We start from the raw sequence: 18,085 nt of genomic DNA on the forward strand, positions 1-18,085 counted from the left end.
TGTTTTATGCTAGTTGTGTATCGTATGTAACAAAAGCTATATGAAGAAATCATTGTATGATAATAGGACTTTTCATCGATTGTCATTTGTTTCGAGCTTCTGTCATATGTTGTATATTATGTGTATAATTACCAGAGAACGGCAGTTCTCGTCAGTGGCGTACAATACCCCTACATGCGACACTATATATACACGAAATTTTTGATTTTCTAAATCTGACTGAATGGAAAATTGGGCCAAATCCCATCTTAAAAGACTCGCCCATCCTTATGTCAACTGTCCATTTTGGTCCAAGGGTGTGGATTTTACGGCCCTTTCCATTTAGGGTCTGTGTTTCGTTCTCATCCCCAAAACTCCAACAATTTCAAAAATTTAAGTCCAACCTTTGCGGCTTCTGATAGTACTGATAATTACCTTTCCAACGCATGTCTACTTTTGAAAGTCGGTTATACCATTCCGAAGTTACCGAGCTCGGAAATATGACTCAATTTTTATTTAAAAAGGGGAAAATGTTTGAGGATATGTATGTATGTATGTGGAAAAGTTACACCGATCTGAATTTTTTTTCTGTGTATCAAGAGGGGGTCAGGGCCGTATATTTTTTGGGCGTATATACAGGGTGTCCCGGAAAATAGTGCGTTCCTTAAAGGTATAGGTAGAAGGCACTATGTAGAACAAAAAACTCTTATAACATTTTTTTCTAAATGCAACCGTTTGACCAAAAAATTAAAATGTATTTTGGTAGGCAAATTTAAATCTGACAACTATGTGCGGTACGCAAATTTAAGCATAGACAGTCCCATGTAAATAAATAGATAGAAGATAGATAGTAAACAGATAGTTTTAAAGAATCCTGTTTAGTGTCAATGCCGAAAATGTTTTCGAATAGTGAGTGTATTACCTATTATGTTATTACCTATGAATGGTGTTTGTGAAAGGTTACTTGAAACATCTATTCGGTATAATAATTATTTTCAAGTAAGTACAACTTAGTTATTTCAGTTCACAAGTAAACAAATTACTGAGACATTATCTGGTGTATTTAAGTTCCACTGTAAACTATTAAAACTATGTAATTCAGTTAAAGCCCTCAGCAATACACTCAGCATTCAACCCATTTAAACCTTACTAAATACATAATACTAGTTCAGTTAAAATATGTGTTTTTATGTTAAAAGATGTGTAATTCGTTTAAAATTATGCAATAGGTATTTCAATACATTTCAAAAGAAAATAATTTTAGTAAACAAATAGTAAATACATAAGTATTACCTACTATTAGGTTGGATTATTTTAAATACTGTTAATCACAATCACAAACGAGTTCTTATAGGGCTTTTCATTCACAGCCATTTGTTTCGAGCTTCTGTCATGTGTCACATAATATTAATATATCTACGTCATACGTTATTGGTATTTACAATGATACAAACCAGAAACGTATGACGTAGATATAATAATATTATGTGACACATGACAGAAGCTCGAAACAAATGACAATCGATGAAAAGCCCTATTATGTTATTATTCCGTAGTGCGTACCATGTTGCCAGTTTATTAAAATTTCCAAACATTAAAATACAGGTATATGGAAAACAATGTTTTTTTATTAAAAAAAAAACTTTTTTTTGGAAACGGTTAACTTTAGAAAAAAATGGTATAGGACTTTTTTGTTTCAAATTGTGTATTCTCTCCATACCTTAAAGGAACGCACTATTTTCCGGTACACCCTGTATCTTAGGTTCAAGGAGAGACAGAAAAACCGCAAATACACCAAATCAATAGCATTGAATTAAGCTTTCAAATGGTCAAGCGGTCAAGACCACGCCTACACACGGCTCCGTATAGCCAAAAATCTGAAAATTTAAACTTTGAAAATTTTGGTTTTTCGACAGTTACTCAAAATTTCAACCTACGAATTGCGCCAATAATGAGAGTTTGTAGGAGGACTCTAGACGCGTCTAACGGTGTATACCGTATACCTCATATCTGGGAAAATTCGAATTTTTAAGTTGTAAGCTTCGTAAGTATGATAAAATCTATTTCTTATGGGAAAAACGGTTTTTCAAGCTCAATAATTCCTGTAATACCGTCAGTTATCATACTTGACCTTGGATGCGTTAGATACTACTTGTAAATACGTTTCAAACGCATGTTTAATTATCAAAATCGGTTAAGCCGTTCAGAAGTTATCGAGCTTCAAAAGTATAATCCATTTAACCATTATCGCCGAAATGGTTTATGTAGTTGTAGTGGTTACGACGGTAAGTTTTATCGGGCAATCCGAGTTCATTTGCCGGCCATAATAATTATTAAGATGGCTGGTATTTGTTTGTGGCTGATTTTGTTTGTGATGTTGGTCTCGCAGTTTGCTAGATGTGTTGGATTTCTAAAGACCAGCTGCTTGTTTCACCTTTTTATGCACGTTAAACGTATCATCTTTTTGTTCTAACAACTCTACCTCTTCACACTGTGACTTTAACCAATTCTCTTTGACCTTTCGTATTTCAGTTCTTATTTGTCTCTGAATCGTGTTGTACATTATTTTGTTATTCTTTGATTTTCTTCTTTCTTCCATGAGTTGTAATATATTGTCATTCATCCAACTTTTTCTCTTCTCTTTCTTTTCCATCAGATGTTCTTCTCTGATCTTGTTAAAGGTTTCACATATATTTTGGAGTGATTTTTCGGCATTATATGTTTGCTCCATATTACTTAGCTTCTCTAAACGAATCTGTGCGACTGTCTCTTTTGTTTTCTTATCTTTTAGTCTTCTCATATCGCACTTTTTGTTGCTATTCTTTTTTGCAACCTTCTTGAATCTAAACCAAAATTTACCAACAACAGGAACATGATCTGATGATACTTCAGCACCGGGGTAACTCTTAACTGATATGCATACATTACGGAATCTCTTGTTCACCATTATGTAATCAATTTGATTCCGTATTACGTTTCCTGGTTGATCTTGCGGGGAGACCCAGGTATATAAGCGTCTTGGTGGTAGTTTGAAGAATGTATTTAGTATTGCAAATTTTTCTTCCTCTACAGTTTCCACTTTCTCTTCTTTCTCTCCACTTTCATTTCTCTGTCCTAGACCAAAATCACCTATGAATTCACCGCTTCTTCCTTTACCAATTTTCGCATTAAAGTCATTCATAATAATAGTTATATCTTCTTTTCTAAGTCGTTTAAGTGACTTTATCAACAACTCATAGAATTGCTCTAGCTCTTCTTCTGGTCAGCGATATGAAATGCTAAGATATTAATTGATAATACAGGGAACGACAGGACGTGGAAGGAATGTAGTTAGAAGGAAAATGCCATGGTTGAAAAATTTAAGGGGCTGGTTAAATGCGGTTCAGTAGAACTCTAGAGCCGTGGTAGATAGAATACAGATAGTGAAGATGATAACCAACCCCCGATTGGGAGACGGTACTTAAAGAAGATGAAGGTCGCCAATCTCCGATGAGGAGAGGGCACACGAAGAAGAAGGTATATCAATAAAACTCTTGTATTCAAGTTATACCTGACAATATATTTTGATCTTAACCGCGATAAATTTGAATTTTCTAAATAATATTTGTACAGAGAAGTATTTTCAATACGCAACAATAGTAAAGATAATTATGTTTCAACAATAATTATAAACTTACAACTAATACTCATTCTAAAAGTCTCTATCACCAATTCAGAAGTATAAAAAAATCACATTTTATATAATAAATAGTTTCGATAACGTTAAAGAAACTAAACATTACAAACTGTTTGTTTCATTACCTTAAGGAAGAAAATATTGGTGTTTAAGTACATATTTCCTAAAAAGGAGAACTGGCACTATACATATTGGTGTTATATTTTGTTTTCAGATTAAAAAATATATTGTATACTGCGAGGCATAATTTAGGGATATAGGAAATTATACTCATTTTCATAGTTAATTTTTTTCGTCAACAGATTAATTAAAGGATTCCGCTAATTTTCTTTTATTTTTTTAGATTTTTCTTTGCTATTTACACAGTTGGGCAAAGGTTTACCCAAACTTCTTTTTTTTTTTGTTTATACCAGGTGGAAGAAAAGAAATGTTTTTCTTATGTTTGAGACACCCTGTAGGGAGGACCAGGTACACATGTAAGTATACATCAGAATCGTATTGTAGTCTTATATTTTGTGCACATTTTGTTTTTTGAATGTCTCTGGCATCTTTAGAAAAAAAGAAAATAGACGGTTTTATTATTTAGCATGTGTTTTAACTGAAACAAAAGTTTCAGGCAACCCTGGTTCCACCCTGTAGAGAGGCAAATGTACAAAGATGCGTTTACATCGAAATTATATTGTAGTCTCAAATTTTGCGAACATTTTATTTTTTTATTTTCTCTTATATCTTTAATAACAAAGAAACTAGACGGTTTTACTCTTTAATGTATGTTTTAACTGACGACATGCGATACGTAAGGAGGCCATGTCTCATCATACCACTAAGATAAAATTATTTCCTATATAGTGTGAAAGGAACAGAGTATTCAAAGAAAAAAAACTGTAATGTACCTCTTGCTATTTAAAGTACCTCCACCTAAGGCACGAAATCCGTACTTACTATCAAGGGAATTCGACCCCAAAACATCACAGAGCCTCCATTAAACAATCTCGTCTCTCTTATGTTGCGCTGTGAATACCGCTTACCTCGTCAACAAATAACTCTTATAGGTACCGATCAGAACTGTTTACGTATGGGTCTTTCTGCTTTTAAATTTTTGTTAACTGTTAGTTTTTATTGTTAATTTAGATTTGCTTCATTTAAACGCATATTAAAGTGTAACATCACCTATTTTCCTTGTTTCTAAAGTTATCAGGGCCATTCAAAAAGTAAAATGTTGAGAAAATATAAGACTACAATACGATTTCGATATATATCCACACGAAAAACATTTCTTTTCTTCCACCGGGTGTAGGTTCAAAAAAAACGTTGAGTAAACCTTTGCTTAACTGTGTAAATACCAAAGAAAAATCTAAAATAATAAAAAAACTTAGCGAAATCCGTTGATCTGTTCACGAAAAAATCAAGCATAATTTTCTACATACCTAACTTATGCCTCGCAGTGTATATTAAAGAAACACTCGAGATAAGTTAAGTCTTTAAAATCGATAGAAAAAATAAGTCTATATAGTGGAAATATAATATATAAAAAAGATGGTTAAAACTTTAAAAAATATGTAAAAAAGAAAATACATTTCTAAAATAGAGATATAAACTTTTTAATATAAATATATGAAACAAGATAATGCGTCTACAGGTATTTTCGGTTTAATTTTTTTCTTTTCTTGTTATAATGAATTATGTACATTTATAATTAAAAATGCCTTTGGGGTTCAATTCATTCGTGACTTTCATAACATAATTTGATAGAAAAAAAAAAGAATACATATTTATTTAGTTTAATAAAGATTGTAACTTTTTTTACTATTCTTTTTTGTATTTTTTTCCATCCAAAACTATTCGTACAATATTTTTGTAATGTGCAGTTTGGTCATTATTGTCCTACGACGGTTTAATCGAATCCTAGAAATAGCAACATTACTCGCACTATTTTGTTCCCTTACATTGGTACACGTGACTGGCGTCTACAGAAACAATTTCACAGTTTAGCTTCAACATTTCAAGCCAATGATGATGATATTGGTTCAAAATTCATTTTTTGGATTCGCACTACTTTTGATTCTTTTCCTGTAAATGTTGGTACCGTCTCAGATGAGCAGTGTGAAAGGTTTCACCAGGATATATTGCACATTGAAAGATGCTACAATGGGAAATGATCGGCTTGAATGCTGACTGTTTGATAGATTGTCGGTTGGTCTTTTTACTGAAAAATCATAATAACAAAGTTTTACTTAAACTTTCATGATCTGAAATATGTGAGCCCTGAAATATATGAATAGGCACTCGAGCCCAGCGGGCTCTCGTCTCTATTGCCATTGCCAGGCAACAAGTTTTTGAAAAATTTTCAAATTATTTTTTAATTTATGTCCAGTTGCACCAACAAATAAACGGATTGGTTTGGATTGCCCGTTTATTTTAAAATATAATTGTCAAAAAACTGTCAAATTAAAAACAGAAATTTTAACGATTGTCCCAAAAAATATTAAATTTTAACCTTTTTCGAAAGAAAAGTGTTCCGTTATTATATTTGTTGTCAAAAAATTTAATATTTTGCGGGAGAATCGTTAAAATTTCTGTTTTTAATTGACAGTTTTTTGACAACTATTATATTTTAAAATAAACGGGCAATCGAAATCAAAAAATCAAACGTTTATTTTGTTGGTGCAACTGGACATTATTCTCACTCTCTTGTGATATTAATGTTGATTATTTCATAGTTCATTAGTGATTATTTTTTAATGATTTTTATTTCCAAACGTGTATAAAGATTTTTCATCACTTGTTTAATTCTATCCAATCAGACTATTATTATACTGGGAAGAATCTAATAAGTTGGGAATAATCTACTTACATTATTATACCTGAAATAATTTTAAGTTTTTTTGTTTTTGTATAATTACGAGTTTTCTCGTTTTGACAACTGTAACCATATAATGAACCATAACCATAACAACACTGTAACAAGAAAATGAACAATAATGAACTTTTAATTCTGTATCTAATGTCAAATAGTCACGAGGACAATACAAGTCGGCAAGTTTAAGCGCTCAAGTGTAATTCGGTAAGATTATTTCATGAATAAAACTGTAATTATAAATAATTTGAACAAATATTTTATTGATATCTTCGTTTGATATTTGCTAAACTCTGCTATTCACTTTGACAAGTTGAAAAATGTGCATCACATTATTGGGATAAATGTTAATTAATGTTTATTTACAAAGATATGTCGAATATCACACGATAGTAAGAATAAATAAGCAAATAATGTTGCAATTTGTTTCTCAATCTTGTTTCCAGTCGGCAATAGTCACTCGAACCCTGCGAGCTCTCGTACCTATTGCCAGGCAACAAGTTTTCGAAAAAATGTAGCATTATTGTCAATTTATTCTTACTCTGCTGTGATATTAATGTTGATTATTTAATTAATAGGAGATTCTGACCAATAGAAAGCTACAGAGATAAAAATTACAGTGATAATTTTTGATAATATCCCGTCGTCAAGCATTACGTCAGATCTTGCCTGCAAAGATAAAATAGTATATGTGAAAAAAGTGAGTTTTGAGATAAATGACTTTTTGTTCTTTTACTGTGCCGTTTTGTCATTTATAAAGTTAGACAAATGAAATTTGGAATATAAAAAAAGTATGTTATTATAATAATTATTATTACAACAGCAAATAGGTGTAGTTTTTTCAAATGTGCTTGTAAAGTGGCATATACTGTTTTATCATTTTTCCAGTATACCTAAAGAGTATATAAAAGACTTTATACGTATATACCGTCGGAGGAGATAAAAATTCCCATTGGTCATACTATGGTAAAAGAGTATATGAAATGTTATACTATTTTACCATTGGAATTGGGACACCGTTTTTATGAAATATGTTACCGTATAACAAGTATATACCACAAATATCCTGTTTTACTAGTAGAGTTTCAAAAAATTGATGTAACATAATACCAGGGATAAGCAGTGTAAGACGATGTATACTATTTTGTCTTTGTAGAGTTTGCCGAATATACTTTTTTACCATAGCAGAGACGCAAGTACAGGTACTCATATACTGTTTTACCAGTGTCACATTTTGAAAACTAAATGAGATAGAAATAAACTAAAAATTGCATAAGAAAGAGTGGAAAAAATAACCCAGTTTTGGCGGAAAATTCAAAAATCGATTTTTTCACACATACTATTTTACCTTTGCAGGCAAGAGATGCCCTTCGTTACTACGCAAAAATGAACATTCAGAACATAAATGACAATTACTTTTTTACAACTTGTCACAGAAAACATCAAGAAACAGGTTTAGCAAATATTCAGGTAAAGATATAAATAAAATATTAGTTAAAATAATTTAAAAAGACAGTTTTATTCATGAAATAATCTCAGCGAATTACACTCGATCTGTAAAATTATTATCGACTTATTGCCCTCGTGACACTTTGACATAATTTCACTACCCTTCAGGTCGTGAAATTAAAACTGTCAAAGTGCCACTCGGGAAACAAATCGATAATTTTAGAACTCTCGTGCCAATTGCTACTGATTATTTCATTCATAGAGATTTTGACCAATAAAAACCTTCAAAAATCGAAATTATAGCGATAATAATTTTTGATAATTACCCGTAGTTAAGTAGCGCTAAAGATATCTTTTGTTGTTGCTCAAATTTAAAATTAAATAAACACTCAGTGACATTAATCAGAATTAATGTTTTACAACTTGTCAAAGTGAACAAGATGAGCAGGTTTAGCAAATATTCAGACGAATATATCAATAAGGCTATTCCGGTAGGTGTGAGTTGACGGAATTAATTAAAAATAATAAAAATAAGTTAACGACGAACAGTAAAATATTTATTTATTTTGGTAACAAAAGGTGTTTTTCCTATGTGTTGTAACCGACTGATTGAGTGGCTGAAAAGAAACCACAGACGCCAATCTGTTTGTGTTTTACCATCTGACCAGATGGGCAATAAATATTTAGATCTGGCGTTTAAGGGTTGAAACATTTCTGCAGTTTACGTTTTCGAATGCATGTCCAATTGTGAGTTATTGACATAAGGTCTGATAAGGTAATTAATTTATGTGGAATTCATTTTGTTAAACTGAACACACCAAAAACATATGGTTAAGGATACATTCCGTTTCGTAAAACCGTGTCACTCTTAGCACCTGGTTTGTATTTTACATGTGAATTTATATGACCCATATTATTTCATTTTGAGAAAAGTTATTAAAAATTAAGAAAATAAAATTAGCAAAAATAGGAATTAAAGCGTACCGCTATAAGGCGATTAAAGAAGTAATGTTTTGAACAGTTCTATTCATGAAATAATCTTACCGAATTACACTCGACCTCTTAGTATTACGCTAGTGACAATTACTGACTCGTATTGAGCTAGTGACAATTTGACATAATTAAATTAAAACTGTCAAAGTATCACTGGGATACAAGTTGGTAAATTTTGAGCTATTGTGTAATTGTAAGCCAAAACGTTATGGTATTATTAAGGTCACGTAAAACGCTGCCGTATAAGACAGTTAATAACATAAAATTAAATTACGAGATTTTTTCTCTTAATAAAGATAAACCAAAACTACCACGAATGAACCGAACCCCATAAAAATTGGTAATATCAAAAGAAATACCTTCTTATTGACTGTTCAGTAATAAACAAACAATTTATAAATATGTACAACTTGATACAAGCACAATTTTTAATTATTTAATAACATTTTATGCTTTAAACGTTCTGACTACTCGAACTACGTATTGTCGACATATAGGACACTCTGCTAATTTTTTGCCACAGTCCGTGCACGTTGCTATATGGCCACATTCCAGTAGGACGCAGTCTAAGGGTGCATCCATGCACAATTTGCAGAGCTCTCCGATGGGTAGGTTTTCTGGAATTTCTGTAAAATATTAAAGTAATAATTAGTCTTCGACACAATAAAAAAACAGTAGGATTCGCTATGTGCAAGTTCAGAAGACAAGTGACACCTATGCCCGATTTCACCAACGATACCTAAATATTTAAGAAAAGTGGGTTTAGGTACTTCCTAACTCTAAAACGGATTTCACCATACGATAAGAAGTGCCTAAACCGCTTAAGCATTACCTTACGGTAGGATACGTTTTTCGATCTCCCTAAACTTTAGGTATTACTTATCGTTGACAGTCAGATTATTTTTTTACAATTTTGACTAATGTACTTGTGACGTTTGTCAATAATTTGCTTTTTACCTTAATTTTTCTGTTATTCTGTAATATTAGGTATATTAGTTGTAATTGTGTATTTTCTTTTATATTAATAATATATTATGTGTTGTAAAATATAGAAAATCATATATAGAAAAAAAAAGTTTTTTACAGGTCTATTGACAAAATTATGTAGTCTACCTACTACCTAACAAAGTAGTGTTGTGTTTCAAAAACACATTCATGATATCACTAAAAGTGTGTCATTAAAAATTAATAATAAAAAAAGCAATGTTCAACATATTATTTATTTTAAAATGATTTCATTAATGACAATTCAACTAACTTTAATTTTTCGTCATACCTATGTGAAATTTACAACTCTTTTCTTTTCCTGCATTTCCCTGTACAAATAACATACAAAACTTAACAAACTTAATTCACAAATAACTAACTACTAAATAAAATAACTAAACAGTACAAAACTGAATAAAACCAACTTGGCAAACAAACAATAATGACAAATAATCCAAAAAGTAATGTAATGTCATCTGATTCTTCTTTTTATTTATCAAAAATAGTTCAAACGTACCCGAATTAATACCTAGCAAAGAATTTCCTAATGTGCGTCCCACCTTGACTTTACAGTACAGGTTCTTATGACCAACAATGATGCCAAATTTTATCAGAAACAGCTTTTAAGCAAACATACTTTTTTCTATAGGATAACTATATATTAATAACTTAATTAATATTATTGACATTTTGTGGCTGTCAGGGGTTCTAAAACATTTTTTTTCTTCGAAAAATACCTTTATGTGAACAAAATAAAAATAATTTTGTATAAAACATTTATATATTAATGTATTTAAGCGCATAAATATATTAAACCTTAATAAATACGTAGGTACCTACAGAATTAATTAAAATACATTTAAACTATATATTTTAGCTTCTTTCTATAATCCCGTCTTCCTCACTTTCACTGCCACTGTGGTGTAAACACATTAAAATGACATTAATTTGATCTTGGAAATCAGTCATTAAGAATGACAATAAACTGCAATTAGGATCCAAATTTTTTAAATAAGCAATGAGTTACTCAATGCAATGTTATCAGTAATAATTTTAAGCTTATTTAATATTCTTTGTTATAATTTGATTTAGGTGAACTGACCATCAACAATTATTATACTTCATTTATTCTCAACTGTAGGACCTGGTAGGACAATATAAAACTTTACTTAAACTTGACTGACAATGTATTTTATATTTTTCTTGACATTACTTCAGAACTGTCTATACTGTCAATACATAAATTATAGAACAACATCCACTTTTAATGTTGAATATTCTAACTTAACCAAAAAAAGTTATTACGCATATCGATTAAAAAATTGCTAATTACTTTTCGAAAATGGCTATCACTCACAAAAAAACAATGAAAAATATTGTTTTACTTGACTGTAACGGGTTAGTCTTAATTTAACAATTTTAGAGACCTACATTTTTAGGACCTTGGTAATGTCCGATCGAAAATTATTTTGAAAAAAATCGGCATCGCCGCGCTAAAAACTCCCATAAGGATTGTATTGCCGTATGTTCGTGTACTGTAAAGTCAAGGTGGGACAGACAATAGATAAGCAGTTCTTTTAGTTGTGAAACGCTATTGTTCTTATGTATAGACTTAGGAAGTGCCTATCGATAAGAATTACTTAATAAGGCAACTGTTTAGGTATCGTTGGTGAAATCGGGCACTAGTGTCATAGATCAGCGAAGTTTTTAGCACTTTTAATAATGATGCCTCAGAAGACAAAGGTGTAAGTCACATTCTCCCTAAAAATGACTTATGAGATATAACACTTATTATTACATATACAGGGTGTCCCAAAAGTAGGGGAACGGTCGAATATTTCGCGAACTAAACATCGGATCGAAATACTGAAAAATACTTTTTCAATCATTTTCAAAAATCTATCCAACGACACCAAACACCAACCCCCACTACACCCCCTGGAGATGGGGTGGGGGGTAACTTTAAAATCTCAAATGGAAACCCCTAGTTTTTCTTGCAGATTTTAATTTGTTACATAAAAGTAAGCAACTTTTATTCAAGACATTTTTTCGAACTGTGAATAGATGGCGCTTCATGCCATGTGGATAGATGGAACGATTTATCCTGATACCATAGGTAAATTATAGAAACGGTCTAATATCTCACGAAACACACTTCCAAGTGAGAAACTAAAAAATAGATTTTTAATCTTTTTCGAAAACCTATCGAATAACACCAAACATGACCCTCCAACCCACCCCCTGAATGTGGGGTGGGGGTAACTTTAAAATCTTAAATAGCAACCTCCACTTTTTATTACAGATTCGGATCCGTCATGAAAAATTAAGTAACTTTTATTCGAAACATTTTTTAGAATTGTTAATAGATGGCGCCTTAATTGGAAAATTTCGATTTATTAGCGCCATCTATCAAAAATTTTAAAAAATGTTTCGAATAAATGTTGCTTAATTTTTTATGACGAATCCGAATCTGCAATAAAAAGTGGGGGTTGCTATTTAAGATTTTAAAGTTACCCCCACCCCACATCCAGGGGGTGGGTTGGAGGGTCATGTTTGGTGTTACTCGATAGGTTTTCAAAAAAGATTAAAAATCTGTTTTTTGGTTTCTCATTTGGAAGTGTATTTCGTGAGATATTAGACCGTTTCTATAATTTACCTATGGTATCAGGATAAATAGTTTTTCCCAATTATAGCGCCATCTATCCACAGTTCGAAAATACGTCTTGAATAAAAGTTGCCTACTATTACGTAACGAATCCAAATTTGCAAGAAAAACTGGGGGTTTCCATTTAAGATTTTAAAGTTACCCCCCACCCCACCTCCAGGGGGTGTAGTGGGGATTGGTGTTTGGTGTCATTGGCTAGATTTTTGAAAATGATTGAACACGTATTTTTCAGTTTTTCGATCCAATGTTTAGTTCGCGAAATATTCGACCGTTCCACTACTTTTGGGACACTCTATATTATAATATTACTATTTCCTTGTTTGTATTTATGAATATGTTACCCATTTTATGATAAATAAAGACAGTTTATTTGTTTTTAATAACTACTTATATTTCTGCAACTATTGTCAGAAACATCTTAGTATCTCATTTTAAACACTTATTGGCTTCTGAGGCATCGATATATTAGTCATATATAAATTGCAAATAAATTGACTTAAAATTGTTTATTTAAGACAATAATTATTGTAATTTACATAAATAATTTACTTAGAAAAACTTTTAATGGATTTTTAACTATAAAAATGGATAAGCATATTTTTACATTTAGATTTCATCATTTGAACATTTAAGATAGAGATGATTAAAAGGTAGAAATAAACAATATTTACATAAACGTAATAGTCGGAGAGATAGAAGCGGATTTTTTGCGTGATAAGTAATATGGAAAAACTATAAGGGGATATGTTAAATTAGTTGTGTACATGACTTTCCCCAACGGCCAGAAACCAGAGTGGGGAACGAGGGTAGGGGTAAGGGGTCGAAGTCGCGGTTTTTATTATTTTTTTTTGTGACGTTCATGATCGACATAGTGCACCAAAATTTGGGAATAAGTAGGTCATGCCGTAACTAAAATAAAATCTCTAGAGGCGGAACTCTGCGTGGCCGACAAAGGTGTGGGGGTAGGGTGAATATAAAAAATATAAAGGGTAAGTAGACCATGACATAACTAAGTAAAATCCCAGAGCCGGAAACCAGAGTGGGGGACGAGGGTAGTTATAAGGGGTCAAAGTCGCGGTTTTTATTATTTTTTTTGTGACGCTCATTATCGAGATAGTGCTTCCAATACAAATACTTCCAATACAAATTGATGTTTTTTTTTTAATTGTGAAGAAACTGTTGGTTTCTGAGTTTCTGTGGGAGGGGCCAAATTTTCGTTGGAACACACTGTATCACAACCTGTGTTTTAAGTCACGGACTTTATCGATCGAAAATTCAGAATTTTTTTAATGGCTCTCTATTAAAATTCTATAATTTTAGGAGAAAACAAACAGGAAAACAATCACATGGATAAGACAGAAAACCAAAGTCACCGATGTGGTACAAAAATCATTAAAATTGAAATACGCTGCACATGTAGCTAGGAGCGATCTAAACAAATGGCACAGAACAATTCTAACCTGGAGACCATACCAACACAAAAGACCCAGAGGCAGACCTCCTATAAGATGGACAGATGATCTGAAACGAACTGCCGGGAAAAATTGGCTGTAAGTAGCGTACAACAAAAAACAATGGAAAGGAAGACTTGAAGAGGCTTATGTTCAGATGTGGACATGAATGGCTAGACGAAGAAGAAGAAGAGGAGGAGAAAATTGAAAGATTTCCTTTTTACCTTTCTTTGACTCATTCGTATCTTCCCAAAGTCGTTCAGCTCTTTCTAACAATTCGGTCTTTTCCACGCATCCTTTGAAATCTACTCTATTTAAGGTTAATAATATTTTCAAGTCTTTTGATGATAGATTGTGTAATTCTTCGGCACTGCCGAAATCTTCAATCTTCGGATACCTAGGAGGTAGTGGGCTTCCTTGCGCTGGTGGCTCCTCCTACAATAAAAATAGTAAATGATAACCATTTAGATAAAATTACTCCTTACGATTCATTATTTATAAATAAACTGTACTCATTACGAAAAGTCGTCGACAATTAAGGCGGGTTTACATTACTAGTGGATAACGAACGTGGTTCACACTAAAAAACAAGCGTTATACACGCTTCTGTGCAATCAGTGGCGGCGCCTGGTGTAAAATATTGGGGGTGCACACATAATGTTAACATATAAAAAGACCTTGAGACCCTACTTCCGTAGGTAAAGGTTTTTGAGTGTCTTCAAATTGTAAAAATCAAAGGACCTTATTAAAAATTACAATAAATAATGTATTTTATTGACTTAAAATTATAATTTAGTGTTTAAATGTTACAAGCAAGTTTTGTAACGAAAGTCAGTCGCCTGTTATTTTTTAGATAAATTATTCACAAACAAATTCAGTAAAATTTGGAATTTCTTGAATCATTTTTTTTTTATTGAAAACATTGCGAGTGCAGTTAATCGATCCTGGCCCATAGCTAGTCTAAGGAAAGTTTTGATACGTTTCAATGCAGAGAGACATCGTTCTGTTTCTGTAGTTGTCACTGGCATCGTAACAAGTACATAATTGGAGAATTTCAATCTGGAATTCCAACTGGATAGTTAAAATCGTATCTTCTATTTTATTCATTATGCTTCCTCTTCTCCAAATATGTGCTTCACACCTACACAATTTGTAAGTTTTTACACAAATCTCCATTTTAAATAATCATTTATAATCCCGATGTTTACACTTTGGTACATTCTTAATTAACAAATTTGGTTTCGGCATTTTTAATTTTTCTTCTAAATATAATGAAGAAAATTTAATTGATTTTAAATATTCCACGCTAACATTTACGTCCACAAATCCTTCCATTCTTAATATAGTTCCGAAATTCGAACTTCATGAAAGCAAAATTTAAACATACGTGTGCCGTGCACGTTGAAAACACCAAAGATCATGCCATAAGATCACATCCAACTTGTGATCCTGTGGCCATCTAAACTTGTTGGCTATAGTGGGTAGCGGGGTGGGTGATGAGTTGTATTTTGTCGTATGAAAAGTCATTGGTATAGGAACCACTGTGAGAGCCAAGGTTGCCAGGTCTGGTAAAAATTCACCAGATATGGTGATTTTGTAAACCATTTGGTGATATGGTGAAAACTTTTTTAAAAAGCTTAATATCTGGTGATTTTTTGACCTTATCTACATATTATAAATTTATTTTGAAATTTAAAAAGTACGATTATATTATTTAAGTTTGTTATGCGTTATTAAGAATTGCCTAATCTTCATATCATAAAAAAGTCTAATTTGTAATATAAAATGATCCGCCTCTGTGGTGTCCAACCGGGGATTTCCCGAAGTTTAGCTATTCTTGCAGGTGTTCATGCACTTCCAATAATTTATGTCTTGGTTTTATAAACAAACTAGTTCAGTTAATATCAACATTTCAATTTTGAATTTATCAGTATCAGTTTTATCTTTCTTGTATCGACTGTAGAGTTTTAAAAGATTACTGTTTTTCATATTTTTGTAGTTTTGTCACGTTTTGTGTAGGTTTGGTCATCTAAAATCTCAAAGTTAGGTGGGTGTATTACTAACTATTTTTTCAGTTTTTATTTATATTAAAAATTTGGTAGCATGAGCAAAAATTACTAGGTGTTTTTCAACAAAAAGGTTTGTTGAAACAAAGGTGGTCTGTCAGGCCAAGTTTATGACATAAAACGTTAAGTTTTAAATAGTAAATCATCTTCATTGTCGGGACTTTCAGTACCTTTCATAAAAATGAACACCTGCATTTTACAAAAAAAACTCGTTTTTTTTTTCAAAAAAATTTTTCGTTTCAAAGAACTTTTTAATTTTTCTTATGTAAACAACTTATTGCTATTTATAAGTAATAAACATTGTAATAATTTTTATTCTAATTGTTTCATTAGGTTTGTTCCAACCCTTCACATTACCGTTCTCGAATGGTTACGCGTACGCGCATGCGCAATAGCCTATAATTCTGCGCAGTAACACATTTTTCGTTACTGCGCATACTCGTAAGAATCTGGTGATTTTTAGCAAAATCTGGCAACTTTTGAAGCGATTGTCTGGTGATTTTTAGATTTTTGACCTGGCAACCTTGAGAGCGGTGAACGCAGGGTTCTGTCTAAGGAATCGCATCCGTGAAATAGAATCTCCTTTGAAATAGAATAAAAATAATTAAATGTTACCTATTAGATACTTATAAACTCCTTGGATCTGTTATTTCGAATTTCAACTACTGTATAGTTGGATTAAAATGTAGTTTTATGTGTTAGCAACAATTCTTTCTACTGCTGCGTTTAGTGCGTCATTCTTTTTATACCTTGCGTCAGAATCATTCCAGAGCCAGAGAACAGGATCAGTTTCGTACAATTCTACCATAGGACGATTTCCCGTTCATTCACATGCGTATTTTTTTAGAGTAAAAGCACGTGCTTAGTCAAATACAAACGCTCTACGACTGTGTTTAGAGCGTGAAATATTTAACATGTTTAATTTCTATCGTGGCGTGGCGCAGACCATTCGCGAGACAATCGTGCTGCACGAACATATGTTTAACATTAGTCTTGTAGCACGGGCCAACTACGTAAGCGTGAGCCACGTTCGTTATTCACTAGTAATGTCAACCCGTCTTAATACAGACTGCTGTTGGCATTATAGCAATTGGTGCCTTTCTAGCTACGTCAAAATAAAAAAGGTTACACATTGTCATAGTACACTATCATATGCCTTTTTCAGATCTATAAAGACTACATGAGTTGAAAAGATTGTGGGCTAATATTTTCTCAACAACCTGCACGAAACCCCTTTTTTTACATATGTCATCTCTTTCTCAATTTTGTTTTTTATTTAAAATATATCGTTGGAATCAAGATTTTGGTAACAACCTGAATTCGCGCCTTCTACAATTCGCCGTTAAACGATAGAAGGTTTAGAGTTTCGGATCTAAGACTTCTCATTGTTTTAAATAGATTCTATGTATTTTAAATAGATTCTACAGCGTCTAACAGCGAATTATTTCATTATATATACCAGGCCTCCCTGAATATCCCAAAAGGATGAAAGGTACGTAAGAGGATAGTGGTTGGATAGAGGATAGCCTCTGAAACGGAATGAAATATTAACTATCTTTCATTTTTTATTTTACATAACGATGGTGAAAGTTCCCAACCTCCTATGTCAATTTTTGGCTATTTTGTTTTGTTACCCTAAATTAAAGAAATATGTATTTTTACTGCCATATATGAAATAACGACATAGGAGATTGGAAACTTTCACCATCGATATCATAATATATTTGTTCCGTTGGTGGTTTACGGAATCAATTAAATGAAATTAAAATAAGTGTAAGATAACGAACAATAATATATTTAAAAATTGAATGGGTTGCATATGTGAGTCCATATTAAATATAGTAATGAAACACAGACATACTCACAATCATTTAATTATACTTTGACGACCGGTTTCGATCTCTACAATATACAGATCATCTTCAGGTCGGCGTTACAAGTAGTTAAATGCTACAATAAGAG

General features: G+C 32.0%; 1 protein-coding gene across 1 annotated transcript in view; it reads right to left on the minus strand.

The window, feature by feature from the left end:
• Positions 1-3,512: 3,512 nt before the first annotated feature.
• The window catches only part of LOC126884619 (E3 ubiquitin-protein ligase RNF34), a 123,947-nt gene continuing 109,374 nt past the window's right edge, over positions 3,513-18,085 (minus strand). The window contains exons 5-6 of the mRNA XM_050650677.1: positions 14,282-14,492; positions 3,513-9,580 (exon numbers count right to left, since the gene is read on the minus strand). Coding sequence (XP_050506634.1) covers positions 9,402-9,580; positions 14,282-14,492 — 390 coding nt within the window. The 3' untranslated portion in view covers positions 3,513-9,401. The remainder of the gene's footprint in view (positions 9,581-14,281; positions 14,493-18,085) is intronic.

Source organism: Diabrotica virgifera, chromosome 5 (genome assembly GCF_917563875.1).
Source record: "Diabrotica virgifera virgifera chromosome 5, PGI_DIABVI_V3a".
NCBI classification, from domain to species: Eukaryota; Metazoa; Arthropoda; class Insecta; order Coleoptera; family Chrysomelidae; genus Diabrotica; species Diabrotica virgifera.